This window comes from Mixophyes fleayi, chromosome 6 (assembly GCF_038048845.1).
Source record: "Mixophyes fleayi isolate aMixFle1 chromosome 6, aMixFle1.hap1, whole genome shotgun sequence".
NCBI lineage: Eukaryota > Metazoa > Chordata > Amphibia > Anura > Limnodynastidae > Mixophyes > Mixophyes fleayi.
In genome coordinates this window covers 94,910,290-94,937,806 of record NC_134407.1, presented here as the reverse complement: position 1 = coordinate 94,937,806, position 27,517 = coordinate 94,910,290, and the positions used below count along the sequence as shown (strand labels likewise).

Here is a 27,517-nt window from a genome sequence, read left to right as displayed (position 1 = left end):
TAATAATAACCAACAGAGAGAACAAGCAGACAGCAGAACTGAGTACAGAACGCTATAACTGGCAATGAGGCTTAGTCCTCATTGCCTTTAATAGTTCAAGCAGCCAATCCGAGAAGAGCCCACACAGGAGAAGCCTAATAGATAGAAGTGCTGGTGGCCAATCGTAATGCAGTGCTCAGCTGCATACTAATAACTGACTCCTTTACAAGCTGCCTCCTAGGCACCTGGACAGCCATGATTGTCTCTCACCTAACTAGCCCTGTGCGCGCGCGCCCGCCTATTAACCAGCTGGCCGGGTGCGGCGACAGGGAATCTGTAGCGTCCCCGTTGTTGCCCAGGCAACCGGGACGTGGAAACCGGAAGTGACGTCCCGGTTACCGTAGCAACGGCCGGGACATCATTGGAGGATTCAAGAGAGTCGCGGTGGTGCCCGCGGCCGCCGCGATCTCTAACATAGTGTAGGGAAGTAATGCAACGAGACCTTCAATATGTATTGTTATTCAACATGTCACAAAAAATAACATTTTAGAAACCTTGTTTCAACAATATCAGCAATATGCAAACATAAAATACTAAAACAAATAGGTTACTGAATAAATACATCTCACTTTGAAGTTAGGCACTGTGCTTCAGTGAAATGGGTTTCACTGGATAAATACTTTTGAGAGACAACCAGTTGCTAACTGGTTAATGAGACACTAAAAGCTGCAGCAGCAGATTATCTAGACAAAAAATCACAATAGAGTTTTAGTGCAATTATACAACACTTATCACAGAAAATCAGTAGAGATGCAACAAGGATTAATCCAACTTGTCCAGGTTAGATGCTTCAGGAGAAATGACTGTAGACTACAGTCACTTTACAATAGACAGAAGCCACGGGGGTAAATTCTAATCCACATGTTAAAGCGAAGTTTCAGCTGGACACAAAGTTTATCCGACTTGATGCAATGTGACTCCTAAGCTCAGTGTAAACAACAGTAATTCTGCACATTAAACGATTTTCAGTTTAAAGAACACAATCGTCACTTAGTAATCTGTCTAATTGAATAAGCAGATCTCTTCCAGCATCTGTGGATTTAAACAACTTGCAATTCTCTCCTCAGCAACCGTTTTAGGCAGCTTCACAATAGAATCAAACTTCTGAAGCAATATAGACAAACTCTTGTGGAAAATGATTTCTCTCTATGCTCCTTGCACACTGTATCAGCTTGCAGAAAAACTTTAAATACAGCAGATTTGCCAGAATAAACTCTTCCTTAATACAGCACCATAACCTCTCAATAGCAATATTACAGTCCCGGTCAGAGGATATAATAACACAGCTTGATGTCTAACTTGTTCCACTTTAATAACTTGAGCAAAGTAAGTTAAATCATTATTAAATCATTGTTAGATCGTTTTACATATACATGAGAGAAATAGAGATTTAAAACCTTTGATTTTGTTGTGAATTATGCAATATTATCATGCCTATCATTTGTTTAAGATCCAATTAGCCATTTGTATGTGTTTACAATTGTTGCCATTGGTTAGTACTAGAGATGGGCAGGTTCGGTTTTCCGAGATCCGAACCCACCCGAACTTTGCCTATCCGAGTACCGAGCGGAGGAGGCTCGGTACTCTCCCGCCCGTTCGGTATCGAAATCGAGGCAAAACGTCATTGTGACGTATTCATATTTCTGAGCTTGGTTCTCGCGAGATTTGAAAAGAATAAATACCCACCTCCACAGCAATCCATCGCCATTTGACAGAGGGAGAGAGCTAGGTTAGGTCACAGGCTGTAGTAGTGCAGGGACAGAGCAATAATTGTACACCTTATTCTTTGTATTATTCTTTCATTTCTAATCTATTCAATTCTATTATTAATTCAAATTCTATTAGCAATTGTTAGAGCAGGAAGGGAGGAGGATAGAGGAGGCTTATTTTTCAATTTGTTGCACTACAAGTGGTTTGGGCTCATTAAAATGGATTCAAAGCAGTCCACATATGAGCAGGTTCTGGCACCAGTCCTGATAGTAGTGTTCCCAGTACGCCAGTATGTCATCTTTTAAAGCCTATGTAAAAGTACATATTCTTTTTAAATCAGGGAAAAAAACAGACACCAAAAAACAATTTACTGTGTTGAAGCGAAAAAGAAGTGTAACTGCCGATAAAAAAAAAAATTGCCAACATGCCATTCTACACACGCAGCGGCAAAGAAAGAATGAGGCCTTCGCCTTTCTCTATTAGTGGCAGATCAAAAAATGTTACCGAACCTTCTTCTTGTACAGTCACTCGTGACCAATCAAGACCAAGTAATTTGGAGTCTAAAAGTGGTGCACAACTACTGTTACGCGTGAAAGCTGAGCTGCAAGAAAACAGTAAGGCATTAGAGGATAATGTATGCTCTGAATCAGAAATGACAACAATTCCTGTGGAGAGTCCATCCACCAGTGGTATGTCTAATCGTGAGCATTCTGTTAGTGACAGTGTACCCATAAAGAAGGGTCCTTTCAGCAGTTCTGCTGATGTGTGCCTTAACAACCAGGGTGTAGCCAGTGATACACCAATTGAGGATGCCACTTTGGAATTAGAAGAGGATGAGGGGGAGATTTGTGTAGTCGACGAGAGCACTAATGATGATGTTGATGAGGATGATGCAGACAGATACCAAATTGCCTTTCTAAATTTCTTTTTATATTCTAATTCTACAGTCTATGCAGGCTGCTTTTTTTCTATTTAACTACAAGTGGAGGGTGGGAAGGGGGGGGCATAGACAGCCACCAAAGTACCTTGGTCCATTTATTTTTTCTATTGTTCAGTCTACGCAGGCTGCTTTTTTCTATTCAACTACAAGTGGAGGGTGGGGGGAGGCATAGACAGCCACCAAACTACCTTGGTCCATTTATTTTTTATATTGTTCAGTCTATGCAGGCTCCTTCTTTTCTATTCAACTACAAGTGGAGGGGGGGGGGCTATAGAGACTGAAACCAATATAAATTGAAATGGACAAAGGCAGTTTGTACAGTCTATAACGGCTGAATTTTTTTGTATTTTCTACAAGTGGAGGGGGGCCTAGAGAGACAGAAACCAAACTGCCTTTGTCTATTTCTTTACATATTTAACTATAAGTTTAGGGTGTAATATACACCCAAAGACGATGGCTGCATTGCCAATGTGCATAGATGGAGAGGAAGACAATCTGGTTTGTGTGTAGAATTAATGACGCCCTACCAGGAATTAAACTGTTTTTTCATAATTTATTAGCTTTACAATTACAATACTTATCCAAGAAACAGGTGGAGCACTAAATTCGGGTATTTTATGCCCAAAAACATTGATTTTTAAACAAAATTGTAAAACAAAACCAAACAAAACCAAAACACGCAAGAGCGGTTTGGCAAAACCAAAACCAAAACACGGGGGTCAGTGAGCATCTCTAGTTAGTACTGAGTCATGTGACCACATATCACAGGGGGCAGGGAAGTCCATTAGGATGCAGTTGTGACTGATCCTCTGTATTTTGATATTTAAAATCCTCTCTGAATACATATTTACTAGGATGTAACATGTATACTATTGGAGATGTCAATGTGATTTTTTGGTAGTTAATAATTCAATATTCCATTGCAGATCTTACATTGATATGTGCACACCTCCCAACATTTAAAGTTGGGGAATTGTGACAAATGTGCTTACAAAGCCCATACACCTTGGGATCACGTCCAGCAATTCAGATGTGTTGGTTCCCCTCCATTAGTTTCACGCCGTCAATACCGAATGCACCATGCACGTAACACCCATTCACCAATGCTCTGTTATGTAGAGTAGCTGTGAATGAGACATATTTCACAACTTTCTATCTCACAGGACATAACTGTCCTACTTGTAATGGTGACACAGAGCCCAAAAAATATTGAAACAGTTGGGAGGACAGTTTAGAAGATAAAAATAAAGATATTATTGGTTCCTATGGACAAAACCAACTCTTCTACATAGTTACCTGTACAAGATAACTGTCAACCATAATGTTTTCAAATGAATACAGTGCGCTCACACTACAAACCAAGGACAACCAGAAGGATGCATAGTATTATACAGTGAGTGTGGAGTTTATGCCTTTGAACTGACCAACAGTATTTTTTGTAAATGCATACTTTAGAAGCTTTAGATGTAAAGAAAACAAACCGTATTTGTCACCACCAGTCAGGGGCGGATTGGGAACTTAAAGTGGCCTTGGAAAAATTTCTGGAAGTGGCCTCATGTGGGCGGGACCATATCAACTGTAGGCGGGGCAAGCACAAAAGGAGGCGGGATTAGTACACCAGAGGTCTGTAAAGTGCTAGACTCCCCTTTGCATAGCACCCTTCATCCAACATTCCCACTCATGGGACAAACATGTCCCTGGGCGGGACAGAACCCTAAATCAGGACTGTCCCGCTAAAATCGGGACAGTTGGGTGGTATGATTATTGGTTCACCCACATAATGGCTGCCTTCTCTGTGTACGAGTGATGGGTACACTTTGACTAATACATAGTAAGTAGGACAACATGAGCAACTAAATTTAGCAGTAGTAAACCAGTAACAGAAAATGTCATCACAATATATAGTCATGGCCAAAATTTGAGAATGACGCAAATATTATTTTCACAAAGTCTGCTGTCTCAGTTCTTATGATGGCAATTTGTATATACCCCAGAATGCGGAATCGAGGCACCACCAGTGCATAGCTTTCTCTGTATTGGCAGCAGGCAGGTGTGAGTGCACACACAGTTAGGTGAAGACTTTTGGAGGAAGTCCTGATGTCAAGAAGGCCAGCAAAGAAGCCACTTCTCTCCAGTAAAAACATCAGGGATAGACTGATATTCTGCAAAATGTACAAGGAATAGACTGCTGAGGACGGGGGTAAAGTAATTTTATCTGATGAATCCCCTTTCAGATTGTTTGGGGCACCTGGAAAAATGCTTGTCCAGAGAAGAAAAGGTAAGGACTACCATCAGTCCTGTGTCATGCCAACAGTAAAGCATCCTGAGACCATTCATGTGTGGGGTGCTTCTCAGCCAAGGGAGTGGGCTCACTCACAATTTTGCCTAAGAACACAGCCATGAATAAAGAATGGTACCAAAACATCCTCCAAGAGCAACTTCTCCCAACCATCCAAGAACAGTTTGGTTGTGAACAATGCCTTTTCCAGCATGATGGACACCTTACCATAAGGCAAAAGTGATAACTAAGTGGCTCAGGGATCAAAACATCAAAATATTGGGTCCATGGCCAGGAAACTCCCCAGACCTTAATCCCATTGAGAGCTTGTGGTCAATCCTCAAGAGGCGGGTGGACAAACAAAAACCCACAAATTCTGTCAAACTCCAAGCATTGATCAGGCAAGAATGGGCGGCCATCAGTCAGTATGTGGCCCAGAAGTTGTTTGACAGCATGCCAGGGCAAATTGCAGAGGTCTTCAAAAAGAAGGGTCAACACTGCAAATATTGACTCTTTGCATAAAGTTAATGACATGGTCAATAAAAGCCATTGACACTTGTGAAATGCTTGTAATTTTACTTCAGTATACCATAGCAATATCTGACAAAAAGGTCTAAAACTTTGTGAAAACCAATACTTGTGTCATTCTCAAAACATTTGGCCATGACTGTACATATTTTTGTTTATTTAATAACGGGGTGCAAAGGAACTGCCAATATAGAAAAATACAGTTAGCAGACTGTCCTGCTCTCTCTTACCTGTTCTTGCTGCTTTCCCTACCTGTGGTTTCTGGTGTCTCTTGCTCAGTTTGCCGATTGTCTGGATCCTGAAATGCTGGGGGCCCCATCTAGAAAAGAAAATGGGTACATGAAATTTAAAAAACTCTAAGGAGCTCTGGTGTTAAATCAAAATAACTCACATATAATGATAAGGCCTCCCTCCAACCCCAACATTAAAATACTAGCATTCACATTGAATAAATAAACCTCCCTCCAAGAGCCCCAGCAATAAATTAATAGCATTTACATTTAATAAATATAACCATTTCTCACAACTATCCTGGCATTAAATAATTCATATTCAAATTTAATAAATAGATCTCATTGTCCCCAAACTCACCCCCACATTCAATTAATAGCCCCACAAACCACCCCATTTTAAATTAATAGGCCCCACTATTAAATTACATTACCCCATCACCCCACAAACAAAATAGCACCTTTTAGCCACCAACTACCTCACACCCACATTACATTGCCACATGCCCCCTTGTCATCACACACAGCACTGACATCAGCCCCCCCTACACACACACACAACACAACACTGACATCAGCCCCCCTCACACACAACACTAACATCAGTCCCCCCCTTCACATACACAGTACTTCCATTATTTCCCCCTTCACACACACACACACACACACACACACACACACACACACAAAACACTGACATCGGCCCCCCTTCACATACACTGTACTGACATCAGCCCCCCCTTCTTCACACACACTGTACTGACATCAGCCCGCCCCCCCTTCACACACACTGTACTGACATCAGCCCCCCCCTTCACACACACTGTACTGATATCAGCCCCCCTTCACACACACTGTACTGACATCAGCCCCCCCTTCACACACACTGTACTGACATCAGCCCCCCCTTCACACACACTGTACTGACATCAGCCCCCCCACTTCACACACACACTGTACTGACATCAGCCCCCCCTTCACACACACACTGTACTGACATCAGTCCCCCCTTCACACACACTGTACTGACATCAGCCCCCCCTTCACACACCCTGTACTGACATCAGAGCCCCTTCACACACACTGTACTGACACCAGCCCCCCCTTCACACACACTGTACTGACATCAGCCCCCCTTCACACACACTGTACTTACATCAGCACCCCCTTCACACACACTGTACTGACATCAGCCCCCCCTTCTTCACACACACTGTACTGACATCAGCCCCCTCCTTCACACACACACTGTACTGACATCAGCCCCCCCCTTCACACACACACCTGTTATCAGCGCCCCCACTTCACACTTACCTGTCATCCGCTTCCAGCCGCGCTTTCTGCTCTGCTCACATGGGACGGCACCTGTCACATGGTGCACGTCCCATGTGATACTTAGGTCACGCAGAGGGGGAGGGAGGGACAGATCTGCGGCCACTAGAAGGAAGGTGGCTGGTCCCGGGGAAAGGGGCCAGTCATCTTCCTTGTTTAAAAAAAAACAAAAAACGTCAGGCGGCACACAGGCGGCCTCAGGTCATCGGCCTACCGGTAAAATTCCCGGAAGTACTTATGGCCAATCCGCCCCTGCCACCAGTCCATTCCAGCTGTTTATTGGGATGTGTGTCTCTATAATACATTTCTCACAGCAGGCACATGTGCATGATCAGAGCTATTTCTTATATGGTGTACTTGACCAATAAAAAAATAATCAACCATATCAAACAATAGAATATGTAAAACTAATTTTTTAGTACAATTGTATATACAATTGTAATATTACATCATAGAAGGAAACATGTAAAAGTGAGTCCATGTATGTTCATGAATCATATCATGTAAAGTACATATCATCAGGTATTTATTTATATAGCACCACTAATTCCACAGCGCTGGACAGAGAACGGAGTCACATCAGTCCCTGCCCCATTAGAGCTTACAGTCTAAATTCCCTAACATACACACACAGACAGACTAGGCTCAAGTTGACAGCAGCCAATTAACCTACCAGTATGTTTGTGGATTGTGGGAGGCAGGGCAGGTGTTAGCATGTCTGGTGCCCCTCTGCAAAAAATAAATTTGCGCCCTCCTCTTTTATAAATTATTTGTTCATCCAATAATGCTTTTCTTCTTTTAATACAAATCATACAATAAACTTCAATAAATAGAGTAATACAAATAGTACAAGTAATACACTGTGACCTCTTTGACCCCCTTAATCATCACACTGTTTCACCCACTTCATTATCACACTATCACCCCCTTCATTACCACACTGTTTCCCCACCCCCTTTCATTATCACACTGTTCCTCTCCCTTCATTATCACAGTTTCACCCCTTAATTATCACAATGTTTCCCCACTCCCCTTCGTTATCGCACTGCTCCCCCCTTCATTATCACACTGTTTCCCCCTTCCTTATCACACTGCCCCCCCTTTTGTTATCGCACTGCCCTCCCCCCTTCATGTGTTCGAGGACTGGGCTGCATACCTCCCAACTGGTCCTATTATGGTGGGACATCCCGACTCGTGTCCCTCAAAAGGGGTGGGAGTTTAATGGAAATTGGGTGGGTTTTTGACTAAATATGCTCATTAGTGGGTGGAGTTTGTATGCAACTGGGTGGGGTTTGGGCAGGGTGGGGTGGGGCTTATTATTATCCACTTTCAGGATTCTGAATGTTGGTAGCTATGGTGCTGGAGTCTCTTATGAGAACTGAAATGATGCAAGGGAGTCTAACAAAAACATGCCATTTAAATCATCGATGCAACACTAGCCCTAGCATTGCTTTTGAACCAGAGAAACAGGAGATCACAGTTCTTCGTTTTGCACTAATACACATTAAAGTTTACAACAACTCTCTGCACCTTGGTTTGTGGAGTGCTGCAAAAGTGTAACCATTACATCAAGTCCAACTTTTCTGGTTTTTATCTTATTCCTGCTTGACTTATCCTCATTTATGGCTTAAATCAATCATAAGAGTGAGGGGATATGGAGATGCTGGGATACAAGCTTAAATGTTTTCATAAAAATATAAACTAATACCTCATGTCTTCATTTTGCTAGATACACACAGATATGCAGTGTTAAGGATAAGCGCTGACAACTGTTTTTTTGCTTTGGGCATCTATACTGCAACTAGAGATGCTCAGGCTTGGTTCCTCGGAAACCGAACACACCCGAACTTAGGAGATCCGAGTACCGAGCCGAGTCGGTTTTTCAGATTTTCCGCTTTTTCCGATTCAAAAACGAGGTAAAAACGTCATTGTGACGTCGTCAGATCTCGGATCTCGCGAGTTTTGGAATCTATAAATACCGCCCTCCATGGCGCCCTTCTAGCGCCATTTGAGAGAGGGATACAGAAGGGGTAGGATAGAGTGTAGAGCAGGTGGGCAGGCAAACTTACAGAATTGAAAGAGGAGGATGGTAGCAGTGTTAAAGAAAGCTCCATTGCTAATTGTCATTGCTGAAAAACAAATATACTAATCCTCGCAGTTTTTTCTTCTGAATTTGCACCAAAAAGTGTAGGGTGTTATATACACCCAAAAACAAGAGCTCCATTGCTAATTGTCATTGCTGAAATACAAATATACTAATCCTTGCAGGCTTTTCTTCTGAATTTGCACCAAAAAATGTAGGGCAGCGGTTCCCAAAGTGTGCGCTGCGGCTCCCAGGGGTGCCGCGGCGCTGTCACAGGGGTGCCGCAGCCAGCCAGAAAAAAAACAAACAAAACATAAACTTACCAATCCCCGCGGCACCGGGACCCAGCATTCTCCTCTCTCACGCAGCTTGTTACTAGGAGGAGGGGGCAGTGAGACAGAGGGCAGAGGTAGGGGACAGCGTGACAGAGGGCAGAGGAGGGGGGCAGCGTGAGAGAGGGCAGAGGGGGCAGCGTGAGAGGGGGCAGCGTGACTGGATGCAGTTGGGGCAGTGTGTCTGGATACAGAGGGGGCATTTTTGCATACAATTAAATAAGTATTTCTGTCCTGACCTAAATAATTATTACATTTTTTGACCCAACTACTTCTAAAACAGGACTGCTCAGTATTTATTTTGGAGGGGTGCCTTGAAAAAAATTTGGAGACTCTAAGGGTGCCGCGAACTGCAAAAGTTTGGGAACCACTGGTGTAGGGTGTTATCCAAATGAATTCACAGCAGTACACAGAAGAGCAGGAGCAGCAAGCAGCTGCTGCACCAGTCCTGATGATAGTAATCCCTCTACGTCCTCTAGTAAAGCCTATGTAAAAGTACATAGTATTTTTAAGTCAGGGAAAAAACATAAAAAAACCACCTTTTACCGTGGTGAAGAAAAAAAGAGCTGTAACCCATGAAAAGTTATCTGCCGGAATTTTTTTTTGCCAACATGCCATTCTACACACGCAGTGGCAAAGAAAGAATGAGGCCTTCGCCTTTCTCTATGAGTGCGAGATCTAAAATTGTTACTGAGGCTTCTTCTTGTAAGGTCACTTGTGACCAAGCAAGACCAAGTAATTCGGACTCCAAAAGTGGTGTCCAAATACTTTTATGTGTAAAAGCCGAGCTGGAAGAAAACAGTAAGGCATTAGAGGAAAATGTAAGTTCAGATTCAGAATTACACAAATTCATGAGGAGAGTCTATCCACAAGTGCTATGTGTAATCCTGACCTTTCTGATAGTGTACCCATAAAGAAGGCCCCTTTCAGCATTTCTGCAGATGTGTGCATGAACAGCCCAAGTGTAGCCGGTGATACACCAATTGAGGATGCCACTTTAGAATTGCAACAGGTTGAGGGGGATATTTGTGTATCTGACAAGGGCGCTAATGAGGATGTTGATGAGGATTATGTTGTTTCTGTAAGTCCTGCACCAGTGGAAGCAGTTCTTGTCAGTGATGAGAAGAAGGCCAATGTTATGACTGGGCATAAGACCAAAAAATCCACCTCTTATGTGTGAAATTATTTTGACCCAATCCTGACAACAGTTGTCTAGTAGTTTGTAATACCTTCCTCATCAATATCCTCATTAGTGATCGGAGTTAGTCTTGCATCCCATGTTGCTAAGGCTAGATGACCTATCCCGAAATAATTTGGTTAATTTTCGGCATTCTGCAACAGCATGTAGGAGATTGCAACAACTGCAAGTAAAATTGAATTTGAGGGGAAATGTAGTTTAGTCCAGTTCAGTGGAGAATACTTTACGTGTTGTGCAAGGTGCTGAAACCACTCTAAGTAGTCACCTGTGAAGTGAGTTCAGACACTGTTAGCTGGAGTCAAGTGATTCCCCTAATTAGACTTCTGGAAAAGCAGCTAGAGAAATAGAAGGAGGAGATGAAACTAAGCAATTCCGCTAACTATGTTGGACTTGTAGATCAAGTACTTAATTCGCTTTGCTGGGATCGAAGAGTTATCAACATTTTGAAATCAAATTATTACATTTTGGCAACTGTGTATGATCCTAGGTTTAAGAGCTATGTCTTCTCTTTCTTTCCAACTGACCAGAAGCAACAAGCTAATGGCACTGAGACAGGAAAATTACAAGAACAATGTGACTGGAGACTGGAGCGTGACAAGAGCACTGCTACCCCTGATTCTGTGTGAGCAACGGCAATGAGACTAGAGAGTGAGAAGAACAATGTGACTGGAGAATGACAAGTACACTGCTACTCCTGTTTCTGTGTGAGCAATGGCACTGAGACTGGAGAGTGACAAGAACAATGTGATTGGAGAGTGACAAGAACACTGCCACCCCTCCTGGTTCTGTATAAGCAATGGCACAGAGCATTGTCACTGGAGACTTATAAGAATGCTACCACGCCTCCTCTTTCAGTGTGAGCTATGGCACAGTACAATGTCACTGGAGACTGCCAAGAACACTTTCTGTTTAACTATGACATTGGCCAACTGCACTGGAGACTGCTGTTACCCCTTCTGTGTCTGTCTGTCTGTATGTGAAAAGGTGCCGGATCTCCATGGAGGGCCGTTCTAATACAATCCTAAACTTGTGAGATCTAACGACGCAAAAATGACGTTTTGCCTCGTTTTCAGTTCCCAGGGCGCGCAAAAGTACTGAGCCAACTCACTTCAGTGCTCGGATCTGCGAAGTTCAGGTGGGCTTGGGTAGTCTCTTTCCTTTTTAGTGGCTACAGCAGCTATATGTGGCCAAGTCATAATTAAAGCGATAGATTATCTACAAGGCTACATGTAGGTATATGAAACTGATTCAAGTAACAGCATTACTTCATTTATTCTAGCATTCACTTTATTCACATAAAATGCTTTCTGAGCGTAAGTATTCCTGTGTGATAGGGGATGAATGTTCCCCATTCTCCTCGATACGTCAGCACAGGAGCACTTTATACAATATGAACGGTAACAATTTTCGAGATGGGAGTCCTAAAACTGCATCTTGAGTAACCAGCATTTTATATATATTTTAAAGTAAAAATGATGAAAGACAAAGCTTAGACAGACACAGTTTAAAGGACATGAGAGTGATCATGTGCATTGTCTCTCCTTGCATGTCATTTATCTTTCTGTGAAAGGAAGCTGAATTATTTCTGTTCCCATCACCTCCCTTATTTTCTATTATTCTGTGAAGGGTGTTAAATCAATGCTTCCACAGAGAGGTCCTTGAGAAAAATTACTGGATTAAAGGAAAAAGTAAAGTAAAAATGCAAGTTTTCTAAGCTGCACTTATGGCTTAGTTGGTATCTTTATCATTAAAAATGAAGTATAGCAAATGCCCCAAGTGAAGAGTATAAGCATTTTTTAAAACACACACATCAGTTTTCATAACAACATTATTAGGTAAGGTATTTATTTGCATAATATACATGTCACTAAAGTAAATTGTGTAAGTGATTGTTTGAATATACCCATTTGCTGGGATGTAACTTTAGACAAAGCATCTATATACCGCTTTGTAGAAAGCACTCACCCCTTCCACTATTTCAAATGACCTGTTAGGGACATGTCAACTCTGTGATAGGTTCTCTTTTGTTAATTACAGACTTGAACTCACAGCCCCCAATCCCAAAAGTGCTTGTCAGCCGTTTATTTCAGCTTCTGGTTAAGAAAATCCCTTATCTCTGTAATTTATAAAAAAAAAAAAAAAAGATGTCGCCAGGGTAGCCTAGCTTTCAATGCTTAAGTTACCACTTTACCATCTCTGTACATGCATACGCTGAATAACCATCTCACGCATGCGCTGTGGAACTGAAAGCCCAGATTTGAGCTATCAGTTCCACTAATAAATATAAATAAATAAGGGTTAAAAAATAGATAAATATTTATAAAATATTTAAAAACCTTTCAACATTAAAAGAAATGCTTTATTCAAGAGTATCTTATTGGCACTGGGGGTTGATAGCAGTGTTTTTACCAGCAATAACCCTTTGAATATTGGTTGAAATAAAAACAAAACACCATTGTCGGTGATATCCACCCATGTTTGCCAGCACTAAGGCTTTTCACTCTTTAATAAATCTCAATGCTAGATAAAAAAAAGTAAATAAAAAAAAAGTAGTTAAAAATGTCAGTATCACCAGCTCCCCAACTCACTGCCCAGCACCATAAAATCACATCACCAACACATTTTGCATGGGTGTTATGCTTTGCATCCATGTGCAGTCACAATTGTAGCAGTTGTTCTAATTAAAGTGTTAAAAGTTACTATGGGAACTATCATAGAAACATGTATTTTCCCCATTTTGCCTGTTTTTTCTATATATAGTGACCTGAAAATAAAAGTATATTTAAACAAATATGCTATAAAAAAATCATATCCCCCCCCCCCCAAACAAACAAAAAAAAAATCATTCTCCTTTACCCCAGCTGGTGCCCCAGGGGCTGCTACATGTTGACGTTTTTCTCAGGGTTCTGCTGGTTCTGTAATACAGGTAACTCAAGCTAAATTAAATCAAATTAAGCTATTACTTTTAAATGGCGGCCTGTGGTGAAAGGTGTGACCAGGAGGGTCGTGTGATTGGTTCTCACACTCACCACCCTACCTGTCCCCAGTGTTCAGAGAGGAACGAAGGTGCCCTGGGAAAAATAGAGTCATGTAACATCTCCCTAGGCTCCACCTAGTGTGTGGAGGCACATTTGTAAAATATTTTCTTAGGAGGTAGTGCATATTTAACGTATGAAAGATCCCAGTCATAAAGGGACTAAGATCAAAATAACTATGAACAGATACATTTTGCATGCAGCTATACTAAAGTAAGAAATCAGAACGAGTGAGAGAAACCCACCCCTGAAACTTGTCTGTGGTATAAATGCGCATAAAGATCCATAAGTGACACAAAATGGAAGGAAAAAAGGACAATGTTTGGTTGGGTTCCCACCAAAAGGATAACAACTGAAGACTGCAAGTCCAGTCCTACAATTTCCAACATACCGTAGTGACATCTGAATCTGGTGGTGTCATTTCTACCAGGTTAATTAGGTAAGGTTCATCCTTCCATTGAGGGGCATTGTCATTTATATCCAGCAAAGTGATATTTACCTAAACAAAACAAACAATGTGTGATTTCAAAAGTTTAGATTGATAAATATTTACAACATATAATTAATAAAATAACTGTAGTTTAGAACTAAAACAAATCAAATCTAATTTAAAGAAGATTGCAGTTTTTCATTATTTTAACAAAGGGAAATTATAATCCAAAAAATGCCTTTACATTGTTTACATTTCAATTTTGTTTGTTATTGTTCTCTAATTATTTATGCTAATCTGTATTTAAGGTATATTTCAAAAATATAAAAATAATGTACATCTATAGATGGGTATACTTGTATCTCATACTTCTAATAAATGAGAGCTTCATTTTAAAATGTTTTTTACCAGCTGAATATATACAAGGAAATGGGGATTGAGAGAATGGGCAGAGACAGGGAAAATTGAAACAGAGCAGGAAATTTTAAGATAACATAAATTTGCTGAATCTACTGGGGGGAAACTGCATTATGTATGGAGGACAAATAAAGAAATCTTTATTTGAATGTTTTTTACTTCACAAGATTAGGTAATGAACATTTAAAAAATAAATGGTGAGTATTAAGTACTCAGGGACATGCTAAAAAAAAATGGGTCAATTTGTGTGCAGAATAGTTTTTCTATTTTCTTTTGGTAACTGTGAAATTGTCAAATTAAATGACTGTTGTCTTGTTCCACCCTAAAAGAGGCGCTATCATTGTCAGTAAGATAATAAACATTTTCCTGGTCTACATGTCATGATAAATATTATTGTTTACCAGTCAAAGTAATTAAATAAAACTGGTCTAAGATAAATATGCTTTTTACCTAATTATAAAACTTTTTATTTAAGAATCTGAACTTTGGGTGCTCTGACATTGTTGCTTCTATTTTTACTTTTGTAAAACTCAGTTTCAATACTTGTTGGAAGTAAAAGTAAAAATGCATATTATAAAAAAATTACACACATTGCCATAAAAACAACTTCACAACTACTTACTCCAGCCAAACAGCATTTTATTTGAAAATCAACCTTTTTGTTTTATTTGCATCATTTTGATTTCAACTCATAATTATTTGTAAAGATTGATTTTATATTCTGCTTACGTGAAGGAATAGCAAAAAAAGGAATAAAATAAAATGTATGCATAATGTGAGGAGATCCATCCTTTTAAATCAGATCCTCAAAAGGTATTTAGAACCCAAAAAACATTTAGGTGTCACTGTTATACAATATCTATACAATGCAATATTATATTGATGAGAGATGGAATATAAGTGAAGACATTTAATAAGGAAGGTGCTTTCTGCGAGCCCTTGATGCACAAGTCCTTGTATCTATCATGGGTTTAGCTATCATCACATGAAAGTCCACACAATTCTGGTAACACCTGCAATTTCATTTGTCATGGTTACACCAGGCTAATGTTGGTGGTCCCGATAGTAAGTCATTAGAGAACACAGGCTCAATCTGGTTATTAACGTAACCAAATAACATACCAGTGAGCCTCAAACTTTAAGCACCACTAGTATATTACACACACACTGAGAACTACTTTTTAGGTCATGAAATAACAGCAAAAACACCTAAAACAGTACAGTTTTATAGATTATATAATAAGAGAATAAAACGTGTTGGACTCAATATCATTAATTTTGAGCCAGCAGTGGGGACCCTACTAATAGATAGTCAGGTAGACCCTTGATAGATCTGTCTGAAATCAAGCTGACAGATCCATATTCAGCTTTACAGTTTTGGCCCTCTCTGGCTACCGTTGCTCTGCTAGCTCTCACTTGCCATAGAGCTACTTGACCAATCTTGACCTTTTACATGTCTATAAAAGAAATTGGTGTATTCTACCTGTAACTAAAATCATTTACAAATGTATGCTGGTAGATAGGATGAAACAGAAGGCAGTCGCCCTATGCTCGGTTCTATGTTGCGGGGATGACATTTGCTGTGAAATTACTCTTCTAATATCAGAATTCCTGCATCACATTAATTTGCCATTTCTGGGTTATCACCACAGGTTAAGCAAAGTAATGTAATAAACTGTGCTCTGTAAGTGCAGTCACAAATTAATTACATGCGATAATTAAAATGTCTTTACACTTCCCTCTAGATAACTGTTAATTGAATATCATTCTGCTGTGTCCTGTACTGAGTGCTTGTTATCTGTGTTTGCATGTTTGTGGTAACACCTCTCTATTAATATTTATTACACAGCATTAAAATGGAAATCAAAACCTCTCAGATATAATACATTTACACAAAGGATTGCAATGAAAACACTCTATACAAGCTATGCGGTGAACACTTTAAGGCTTAGATAATAGCATGGTAAAATATACAGACATTTCCTTTTTCATATGGGGATTAACAGGCAGAAAATTAAGTAATTTTTCCAAATTTTATCGAATACATAAAATTGTCTTTTGAGCAACAGTCCAAAGTGCCCTAAGGTTATCTGATTTATGTGTTACTGATATGCAGCTGTCAGCCTATGGCAATAATTGTATATTGTATGAATGCCATAAAAGCCACCTTACTATTACTGAAATTAGCACTTTTTGTTATATTGTTCCCTGTAGAACATAACAATCAGTGTAAGCAGTGGATCATCACTGCATTTTTTGGGGATACTATGTCTTTTACTGCGTTTTTTCAGAGGAAACAAAAAAAAATTAAACATATTTTGCAGATTGGTAAGAAGTGTGTAACTGGCTAGTGTACAGCTTACATGTAAGCCACAAGTTATAAGATATCTCTGTTAAAGCTACGTCCATTGAGTCAATCAAAATGAATGCTTCTGACAGTTTTACTTACAGCACAACAAGGACCTACAACAATTATGAATTGTTCCCAAAAACACTATTGTGTTCTCATAAACTCATATGAACCAGAAGCTAGTCATGCAGAAACAATAACGTTACTGGTGCCATTCCATGTCCAGCAGTTAGGTATAGACGCGTATTAAGTGATGTAAACATTTCTTCCACATTACCAAAACAACTTAAAGTTAACCTGTTGCCTAACAAAGTGGAGGAAGACATCTTGTGGACTGAAGCAAAGTTAATCAGAATGCATTAACATGACACATTAACCACTTTTTTTGTGAATTTATATGATGATGTACTCTCAACTGATGTCACTTGATACTGTCAATCAGTCTCAGCATCAAGTGCACATTGACCACTTAGTATGGTTGTCCAATCTCTTCACACAATGTTAGAAATGTGTCATCAACTGGCAGGATTTTCTCCCAATCGCAAACATACGTTTGACTGTATTGCCAATTTGCAAGTTGCTGTGTATGTTTGTGCAACTTTATAAACAGTGCAGGAGATTACGAATATAATTCCCTAACTGATCAGTAGCTAAGGAATGGGATAAAAGTGCACAATCAATTTAAAAGATACAAAACACCATAAGTGGGAAAATGGTTTTGCATGATTTAAAATAAATATTATATTTTAAAACCTAGAACACAAAGCTCTAAAAATACGTCAATTGTGAACTCAAGAATGCCAACAGAAAATTGAAATCAACTTACAGTTGCAATGCCAATTTTTTGATTAGGTCCCACACCCCCATCCACTGCCCGTATAATTAAGATGTACTCCGACTTAGCTTCCCGGTCAAGAAGAGTTGTTGTAGTGATTTCTCCTATAATAAAGGAAAGTGTCAAATTAACAACTAATACTAAATTGACCAGAAAATTGGGCTTAACAATGCACTGTTCACAGTTTGATTCATCAGCAATGCCTAATCTTAGTGAAACATAACCATTTACAAACCAAACCCCAAACTATAATCGGAGCTTACAATGTACCTCAATAGATCGATTCCCTATTAGACACCTCATCTGACAAGTAAAATTAGTGTTCAAAGATACAAAACAGACATTGTGCGTGACTTTAAAAATTGGAACTGCTGATAATGAAATAACTTAAATTGTAATTTACTAAAATGCCAGAGATACATGGAGATTCTTTGAAGCCTAGTAATCAAGTAAAACCAATGCAGACAAACGTCAAGTTTCCATTGCACACTTCAGATACTTAAAACTTACTGAGAATATGCACAATAGGATGTTGTGCATATGAGAAAATTAAAAGTAACTACCATTCTGACAAAGCTCAAGAACTTTTATAAATACATTTGTGGAAGTTAAAAAAAATGCTGTTTTATATTAGATCAAAATTTATATTGGAAATAGTTTACTTTTACAGTTTGGTAAAAGTCTTGTATCTTTATATGTTCTTTTAATGTCGTGTTATTTCTCTTTTTAGATATGATCTTTTCATGAACGTACTATATATTTTTGTTGTACAACAGAACGATTGTAAATAATTAGTTTTGAATCTTCCTGGCATTGTTTTCTGCTAAAGCTCCATCTCTTTTATGGTTTTCCATTTCCATGCACTACCAGAGGTTCTTCATTGACAGACAGAATCAATAGAAAAATACAAATTGGTGCATTTCAGTCATAAGAAACTGAGGCGGTCTAAGTACCGTGCCGTCCACTATAACTTGCAAGCACTATTTTTATTTCAACTAGAACTTTTACAGAGGAGCTTTTTAAAACAAAGGAATGGATGATACCTATAATGAAATAAAGTATCATATGCTGTTCTTGGACAGACTTTAGATTGCTGGCTTGACTTGCGGAAAGTTAACACTTTGGGGGGTATTCAATTGTTAGCGTTAACGCTCTCAAACGAGTGCTCAAAAAATCTTAGCGTTAATATGGTAATTACCTGCAGAATTTCAGCTCGCCGCGGAGTACACTACCGTATTAACGCTTTTCGCGCGCAATATTACCGTATAAACGGTAATATTTTTTGAGCGCTCGTTTTTTTGCGTTAACGCTAACAATTGAATACCCCCCTTTAAGTCAGGGACCCCAGTTCACTAAATGAAAACCATATATACCCCTTGAATGTAGCCTTTAAAACTCCATGGCTCTGAAACATTAAGGAGAGCAAAGCAAAAAAAGGAGTACATTTTAACTGGACAAACCATGTTACAATGCAAGGGGTGCAAATTAGTTTATTATTTTGCACATAAGTTAAACACTGTTTTCTTTTATGTAGCACACAAATACTTGATATCTTTTTTTTTTACACTGAAATTTAAAGTTGATCTAGGACATGCCCTACCCCAAAAAAAATCTGTCCCCGCGTTTTAAATTTACCTCCCCCTCCAATGCAACATGGTTTTACCCAGGTGCAAAATTACTCCTTTTTTATGCTTTGCTCTCCTTAATGACTCAGGCCCCATATGTCTAAAACAGGAATGGACAAAACACTATTTGTGAACTACAGCTCTTATGATGCTCAACCCACCTATGTATCTGTGACCTAAGAATGATAAAATAGACATTATTTATTATTAATGCCAACTTCATAAAACTGCCCTATAGTAAAATCTAGCCCGAAATGTTTCTTTACCAATGAGAAAATTACAATGGTGTAAAGCATTTGCTTTAATGTAGTTTACAATACTAACAACATTATGAAGCCTATCATTTAAAACGGTTGATTTGTCACAAACCTTTTGCTTATGTAAAATACAGTGAAATGAAAGTAATGTGTCAGGGTTAAATATTTCCTTCTGTAATATAGCAACAATTTCTTCACATCTCACATTACAATTTACACAATAACAAGATCATACATTCTAAGATTTCTAGCTTTACATTTCTCTTTTAACAGAACAAAAATATCAATACCACGTGTTTGTCTTTATGGGCAGATTCAATTTGGCGTGAGGTAACGCGATGTGTCTCTGGACCAGTCCGGGGAGAAACATTGCATCAGAGATACGTATCCTAACATCAGCAAGATGCCTATCTTAACATCGAGGATAGGTTCAGCAACACCTTGTTCTGAACTGAATTTGCTCCTAGGTGTTGCTAAACTAAGCAACTCCTCATAACAACAAAAATCTGCTGTTATAGCATGAATAAATATTAAAACTTGCAGAGAATCAGTAATGCCAGTTGACTCATATCAAGCAATGGAATAAGCAAGGCCTTCACTCTGGCAGATTTCCTGAAGCTGTTCTGTTAAACCTGCAGCCAATTCACACTGCCGATCTGTTATGGTTCTTCATGAAAGAGGTAGATGTTGATATCTGTAAACTTTATCTGGTTCCAGAGATGAAAAACTTCAACAATGCAATCTCAACATTACTATAAGGCTTCCCTTTCCTCCCTAATATGCGTGCTATTCTATAAAAAATTTCAATGGCTTGATTTGTTTGTTCCTAACCCTTTCTAAATACATGATGTTGCTGTATACTATTCAATTTGGATAGGGTAGCTTTCTGATCTTCTTCTAAGGATGCATATTTATGAGTCTGATAATGCTGATTTGCATTGTATCTCTTCACAGTGGCAATTACAGAAACACAATACAAATAAACCATTTTATCATCGACAGACATGACATACAATTCCATCTACTATTCATCACTGAACACCCTCCTTGCTTCTTTAACAGTTTCGGCTCTATTCTTTTCAGCATTCCTGACGTTGCACAGGATATTGCAATTAAAAAAGTACAAGAATAAAAGCAGATTCCAAAAAAATAGATGTATAATAACTGAAAACTACTGACTGTATGGGGGGAATTCAATTCCTCCCGAAGTACCGCCGCGTTATGGATATTACCGTTATTACGGTAATATTAATCCTGCTTTCTGCAAAAAGCCGGTGTTAGAACTACCGTAATAACAGTAATCACGCGCTCTATTACTGTAATAACGGTAATAGTTTTAGCGCAGCGGTACTTTGGGGGGAATTGAATTCCTCCTATGTATTACGTGAATTTTCATGCTCTTTCTTGATCAGCACTAGTCTGGATGTTGGTCCACGTCTTCATAGCTACCTCGTTTATCCTTGCTACATAAAGTAGGCTTTTACATTTCAGTCGCTAATGTTCTCATTTTGGAAACATGATATTCACTTATTATTTAAACATATATAACAAGAGTTTTCGTTACAATTGTGGGACAGCCGACCCTCCTGCACTGCTTCTGACCTCCTCTGATTCTTCTGTCAGGTTCTCATGAGGAAGTTATTCCTCTCTGAGCAGCCAAGCTCTCTGATTAGTGCACCAGAACGCAATACATTTTGGGGTATCAATTTCTTAAAGAGGTGTCAGCAGGAATGGCTGTTTATTAAAGCTCCCTCCTAGCTATACCTGACACAGAGCACTGCCTCCCCTGAGCTTTAACACAACGCTGAGAGGAGGCAGTTTTCTGCAAAGAGATTAGCCAACTGCATGCAGACCGCATTTGAAGCCACTAAAGGTTGCAGTTTCCCCACTGCTGGTCTATACCATGTATTAGTATTACATTATATACATATACAAATGTTGAAATGTTAGAACCTTTTATAAAGGTTTTTATTATTAGTCATATACTGTATTGCTAAGGCATGTTTCCCCGGCACTATTGTAACCTATGGAATTTAATAATTTAGGACTGCATGAACGTGCAATTTGTATATCCCATGTCCATACAAAAGACAAGGTAATAAGCCAGGACCAAAGATAAACTGGAACAGAACCCTGGTTTGCAGAATTCCAAAGGATAGGAACATAGAATCAGAATAGCTAAAACAGAGCAAAAAAAACTGTTCATCTGAAACAGTCAGTGATCAGCAAGGTACAGACTGAGGAGTGGGAATATAGTCAACGAAGCAGATTAACTCCTACAAGTAGGGTGCACGTGATCAAAGTTCACAACAGCAGCACCTCTGGTCAAACAGAGGTACTACAGACCTAACAGGAACTCTATATTAAAAGGAGAGTTCCTTGCTAGAAGGCTAGTAGTTTATATCCCCTTCTGATATGATGAAATAGAATATTAAATGTCAGGGCCCAAATAAAATATTGCATTGATACATAGAAGTGAACCTGATTTTCAACTCAGATAAATGTTTGACCGAATGTGTTTAAAAAAGAAACAATTTGCCCAGTAGGAGGTAATTAGGTTGAGGAGACTTGCTTAAGATATGCAGATCACAAACATCCATTGTTTTGATCATGTATCCCACTTCCTAATTGACTTCCTTTCAATAGATAGTGTAAACTCAAAGAACCACTAAATGTAAATGGGAGAGTCATATGCCTAGATGAGATCCTTGTAGACAAAGATAGCATTTGAAGACTGCCTATACAGGTATATAGAAATATGGCCTTCAAAAGGAAAATGTCTTCATAGCTCATATATTGGGAAATCTGGGTGCCACTCCATACCAAGGAGTTAAATGTGTGGGATATTATGACCAGTTTATTGAAGAGACAGTTTGCTTGGCTGGATTAACTCTTTAGAAACCAGTGTGTGAAGGGTTAACTGTTTAGCTACTAGAGCACCAAGTGTGCTCAATTGGGTGATTAAGTCATAGGTTTGCTACGGGCCTTATTCATAGCTGGTGGCAATTGCTGATAGGTATGAAGCGTGCGTCTGTGTTGGGAAGGGACCAGCAAAATCGGTAGCCTTAGAGGAAGAGGCGAGTGTGAGATTTGAGCTGGAATCCTGTGTGTTCCCTTACAGTAAGCTTCCAAGTCACAAGTGCACAGAGGGCGGTTTGTGACTGACAAAGGGGTTCAGGAGCGGTTTCCTGACAAAATAGAGGTGATATATTGTATGACTGTTGGAATATATCATAAGATAATGATAATCAAGGAGTAGCTAGAAGGACATATCCCTGACACTTTATTATAACCTCCCCCAATTAATTATACGTTCTAGGGGATTTTGTTAGATAGTTGCCAAGCTTAAGCAGGCCTTTACTTAACAAATTGCAGCTACCAAGTTTAATAGTTCAGTGAGTTGGGTTGAAGTTGGAGTTTTATTACAAGGAAATTAAGTATGCCTGTTGTGACAGGATGGACTGCCTATGCCACCCTGTCTGTTGCTGCTGGGAAATGGCTGGGCTTACTTTGCCACCTGTTCCCTTTCGTTATCCCAAATGCGCTCCTCTTGCTGCAGTAGGAGGGGCTTACAAATGCTGCCACCACTGGACTCCGTGCCGGCATCCAGTACCAGGTTTCTTCTGGGTAACTGACGCTGTGAGTGTACCCTGTTACTGGTGTACCTGGGCTGGTACTCCTGACCTCTTACTATGGGTCAGGGTTGCTGTGGATGGAACCCCCCTGGCCTATCACACTGATCAGAGCTGCAGGGTAGCAGGCAGAGCGGTGGTACTGGAAAAGCTGGGTCCAAACCTCAGAAACAGCAAGGAACGGATTAGATTTTGGGTCTAATCTGTAGGTCACAGGATTTCAGCATGGAAGATATTTTCAAGCAGGTCTTTGAAGCAAGTGATGATTTTTTGCAGTCACACTGATTGCAGGTACCAGTACTAAGGACAGATGAAATTAGAAGAACAACTTTTAATACAAAACAGTGCTGTTTTTTTACACACATTTGAGTGCAGCCTCATTGGATAAGCCAGCCCCCTTGAGGTCTGAGTTATTTTTAGAATCAGGATACAATTTGTTTATCCAAACATGGATTTACATGCAATTCAAAGCTAACAATATTTACACTTATCTGTGATATCCTACAACTTACTGTGATTTCCTGCATCACATGCTGTTTACAATGTTCAAAAAGGTTTGAACACTCTGGACAAAATACCACACAGTAACTACCCCCTGCTGGGCCTTTGGCCAAAGCAGGCATTTGAGGCTTCATCAAAAAACTTAGTTAGCATTTTCTGCTATCAGACTCCCTCCCCACATATGTCTAATTGCAGATTTCCTCTAGCAACCTTACAAACCCAAAGACACTTCCATACCAAACACATCCCAATGTAACACGATAAGTGCATTTCAAATTATACATTGGTGCCTGCACCTCTGATTGAAATACATTTCTACAATAAATTATTTCCACATGATCTAGCCACAGGTAAGTTATTTATCAGTGATCCAGTCACACCTAGGTTTGTGTTAGGTATACAGGGTGGGTTTGGTTTGTGAAAAAGTACTGGTACAGATATTTATTACTTGATATGGTTGTGCACAAACTTTGGAGATCTTAGGATTGTTTACTATGTTTAGGAAAAATGTTATGATCTTGCCTTTTTATTTTCAAAAGGCTGGATGCCTAATAAGGTTGTAGCATTTAATCAGTAATCTGTGTGTTTCTCACTTCCTAATCTCACAGCATTTTGTCTAAAAATATGATGGCTACAAACATATCTGCTGCAGTGTGACAACAGCTGGTCACTTGGAACATAAGAGGTTTGAATGCTAAAATTAAATTAGCATTATGGGACAAATTAGGAAGCATATAGGCCTGGGCGGGTCAGTCATATCATATTATGCACTCAAATTCCAGAAATGTCTCAGTTTTTATTAAAAAAATATTACAGGGGGGCGGAGTTTGGTCGCCATCCGGTCCGGCTGCGTTTGAAAGGAGCTCCGCTCAAGTTGCCCTCCTGAACCTGTTAGAAGGCGTGCTAAAAAATAATTAATTACCTGCTTCGGTAGGGGAAGCCACGGGGAAGTTGGAGAGTCCAGCGTGACCCCGTAGAGACAAAAAAAGGAGCCACGATCAGACAACCTGCGGACGTCCCATCACCCCTGAGCGGCCCCTGGAGGATAGAAAACAGCGCCTCATCATCTCCAGCGAGGCGCGGGGTCAGACAGCGGCATCGGGGCATCGCGGCCGTGCATCGGGCATCGGGGGTGTGCGGCCGCTAAAGCCGCAGCCTCGGGTTGTGTGCGGTCCCTTGGCCTCCCCACTTCTGGTTCGCGGGACGGGACTTCCGGTTGCGGGCAGCGGTGTAATCCCTCAGGGAAGTGACCAGCGGTGAAGCTGGCAAGCGGTCCCCAATAGCAGGCATTGCTGTGGATCAGACTGAGCCCTCTTCCCCACTAAACCAGGTCAGAGGAGTGGTATTCAGACGGGCTGCTGTACTAAGAGGATAGAAGAGCCTGGGGGTAGTGGTTGTGTTGGTGGCAGACCTGGATGCAGTGAGATTGCTGCTGCAAGTGGAGGTACCTTCTGAACCCTTACCCTTGTGTGCATGTGGGGTTGATGTAAGAAGCTTCTGGCTCTCCATCTATCACTTACCCTGAATGTTATCTGGGGAGAAAGAAGGGGCAATGGTATGTGCCTGATTGTATAATGCTGGACTGAGCTTTCCTGGGTCCCCTACCATGTTGCAGAACACCCCTTGCAAGTGGCGCTGGTCCGCCTAGTCTTCTCAACTGTACCCGGACTTAATACTGCAATCCCTAGGCCTGACATCTATCTTTTCTCAGTCTATAATTAGCCCCATGCAAGGCACTATGGCTGACTTCTCGGCTGCCACTATAGCTAAACGCAGATTCAAGCGGTAACAAGCGCCTTAAGAGAACAAGAGATCCAATACCGGTGGGGTTTCCCAGTAAAGTTGCTGGTTCGTCGCCAAAATGTCTCTCATGTGATCTCATCGGTGGAAGATGGCATTGCCCTGCTGAAATCTTGGGACATTCCAGTGCGTGAGTCGGCCTCTGTTCCTAAATCGAAAGTGAGAGGGGATTGGTCGAAAAGTGCCTCTTGAGGGGCCTAGTACCTTTTTCTATCACCAAAGATATTCCCGGCCATCTGGCAGCCCGTCCTGTTCTAAACGTTTGAAACTGGAGTGAACGCTCTTCTTCTTAAGGACTACCCTGTATAGGGTGATCTCTTGGAAGCCATGGCCGGGACTATGTGTGTCTGGTCTCTAACTGTTATTTTACCACTTACATGTTTTTTCTTTCAGGTACTCCATTTTGTTGAGTCGCAACAGTTTGTTTGTTATTATGATGATACTGTTATGCAGTGGTAGCTCTTGTTCTACCTCTTTAAGATATTGTTTACTATACATGTTATGCTGAGGGATGCCGTCCGGGTCGGCATTTGTTATTGGGTTTTAGTGGGTGTTTTGTACGTGGGTGGGGACCCCGTTAGTCCATACTCCCCCCATTACCTATTTTGCTGGTTTTTTCATTTCCCCCCTCCAGCAAATACACTAACCCAATGGTTTGGGTTATTTCGTTTAGTTTGCCCTATTCTTTCCCTTTTTCACCCCCCTTTTTTTCCCTTTTCTCCTTTATTACCCTATGTGTCTTTGCTCCCACTCAAGTTCACACCTTAGCTCAGGATGTTATTGTAGTTCGCTTCCCTCTCCGGTTTTCGGATGGGGTATACTGTGGTCTCACCGCACCCAGACAGTGCACTTTCCCACTATACTTAGGTGGTTAAGCTGCTTTCACTTAATGTCCGGGGCCTAAATTCACCGAATAAACGCCGTATGGCACTGTCCTCCTTTTTTAAACATCGGGCAGATATTGTTGCACTACAAGAGACTCATTTTTCAGCTACCGCCCCCCCCACTTTTAGAGACAATCACTATCCCACAAGCTATATGGCAAACGGTCCACAAAAACGAAATGGAGTTGCCATACTGTTTAGCTCAAATACCTCCATCACCCTTAAAAAACGGGTTGCGGACAAAGCAGGTAGATATTTGATTTTAGTTGGCCTTTTGGAAGACACTTTAGTCACTCTCACCTCCCTTTATGCCCCTAACTCTCGCCAGGTACCCTTCTTAAGGGAGGTCTTCCAGGAAGTGGATAAACATAGGGAGGGGTGTTTAATAACATGGGTGATTTTAACATAGTGGCCGATCCTAGGATGGACAGATCTCCATCTTCCCCTCCCTCTGTGGCTTCCTCTCAGCTAGGCCCTGCGGGTGCTTTCTCGAGACTTATGGCGGAGCATGGTCTTTATGACGTTTGGAGGGTCTCGGAGCCAGAGGGGAGAGATTATACATACTTCTCCCATGTCCATAATTCGTACTCGTGTATAGATCTCATACTGACGGATAAGTGGACGTTACAAAGGTCCATGCGCATGGAGATTTTGCCTTTGACGTGGTCGGATCATGCCCCGTTACTCTGGACCTGGCATCTGTCGCGCCCTTACATGCCTCCCAGACCGTGGCGCTTCCCTGCCTATTTGCTCTCCCTACTAGAAGCTAAACTAGCTTTAGAGAATTCTATCTCCTCATTCTGCCAAACCAATAGCCCAGAAGAGACTAATATATTTAATTTCTGGTGTTCTTTAAAGGCGGTGGTGCGGGGGGTTGCCATCCAGACTGGGGCTAGATTGAAAAGAGCGAATGCACACTGCCAGAAAGAGTTAGAAATCAAGCTTCAAGTGCTTGAAGCTCAAAATAAGGCCCGCCCATCTAAAGAGATTAAAAAGGAACTTACTCAGGTAAGGGCCCAACTACAGAAACTACTTATGGCTAAAACCCAAGCAGCCTTAAACAGATTGCAGCAAAAATTCT

At 40.5% G+C, this 27,517-nt stretch overlaps 1 protein-coding gene across 1 annotated transcript in view; it reads right to left on the bottom strand.

Annotated features, from left to right (window-relative positions):
* CDH23 (cadherin related 23) overlaps positions 1-27,517 on the bottom strand; it is a 1,005,178-nt gene that overhangs the window by 317,701 nt on the left and 659,960 nt on the right. Inside the window, exons 21-22 of the mRNA XM_075217048.1 lie at positions 17,729-17,841; positions 14,097-14,204 (exon numbers count right to left, since the gene is read on the bottom strand). Of these exons, the coding sequence (XP_075073149.1) occupies positions 14,097-14,204; positions 17,729-17,841 (221 nt within the window). The remainder of the gene's footprint in view (positions 1-14,096; positions 14,205-17,728; positions 17,842-27,517) is intronic.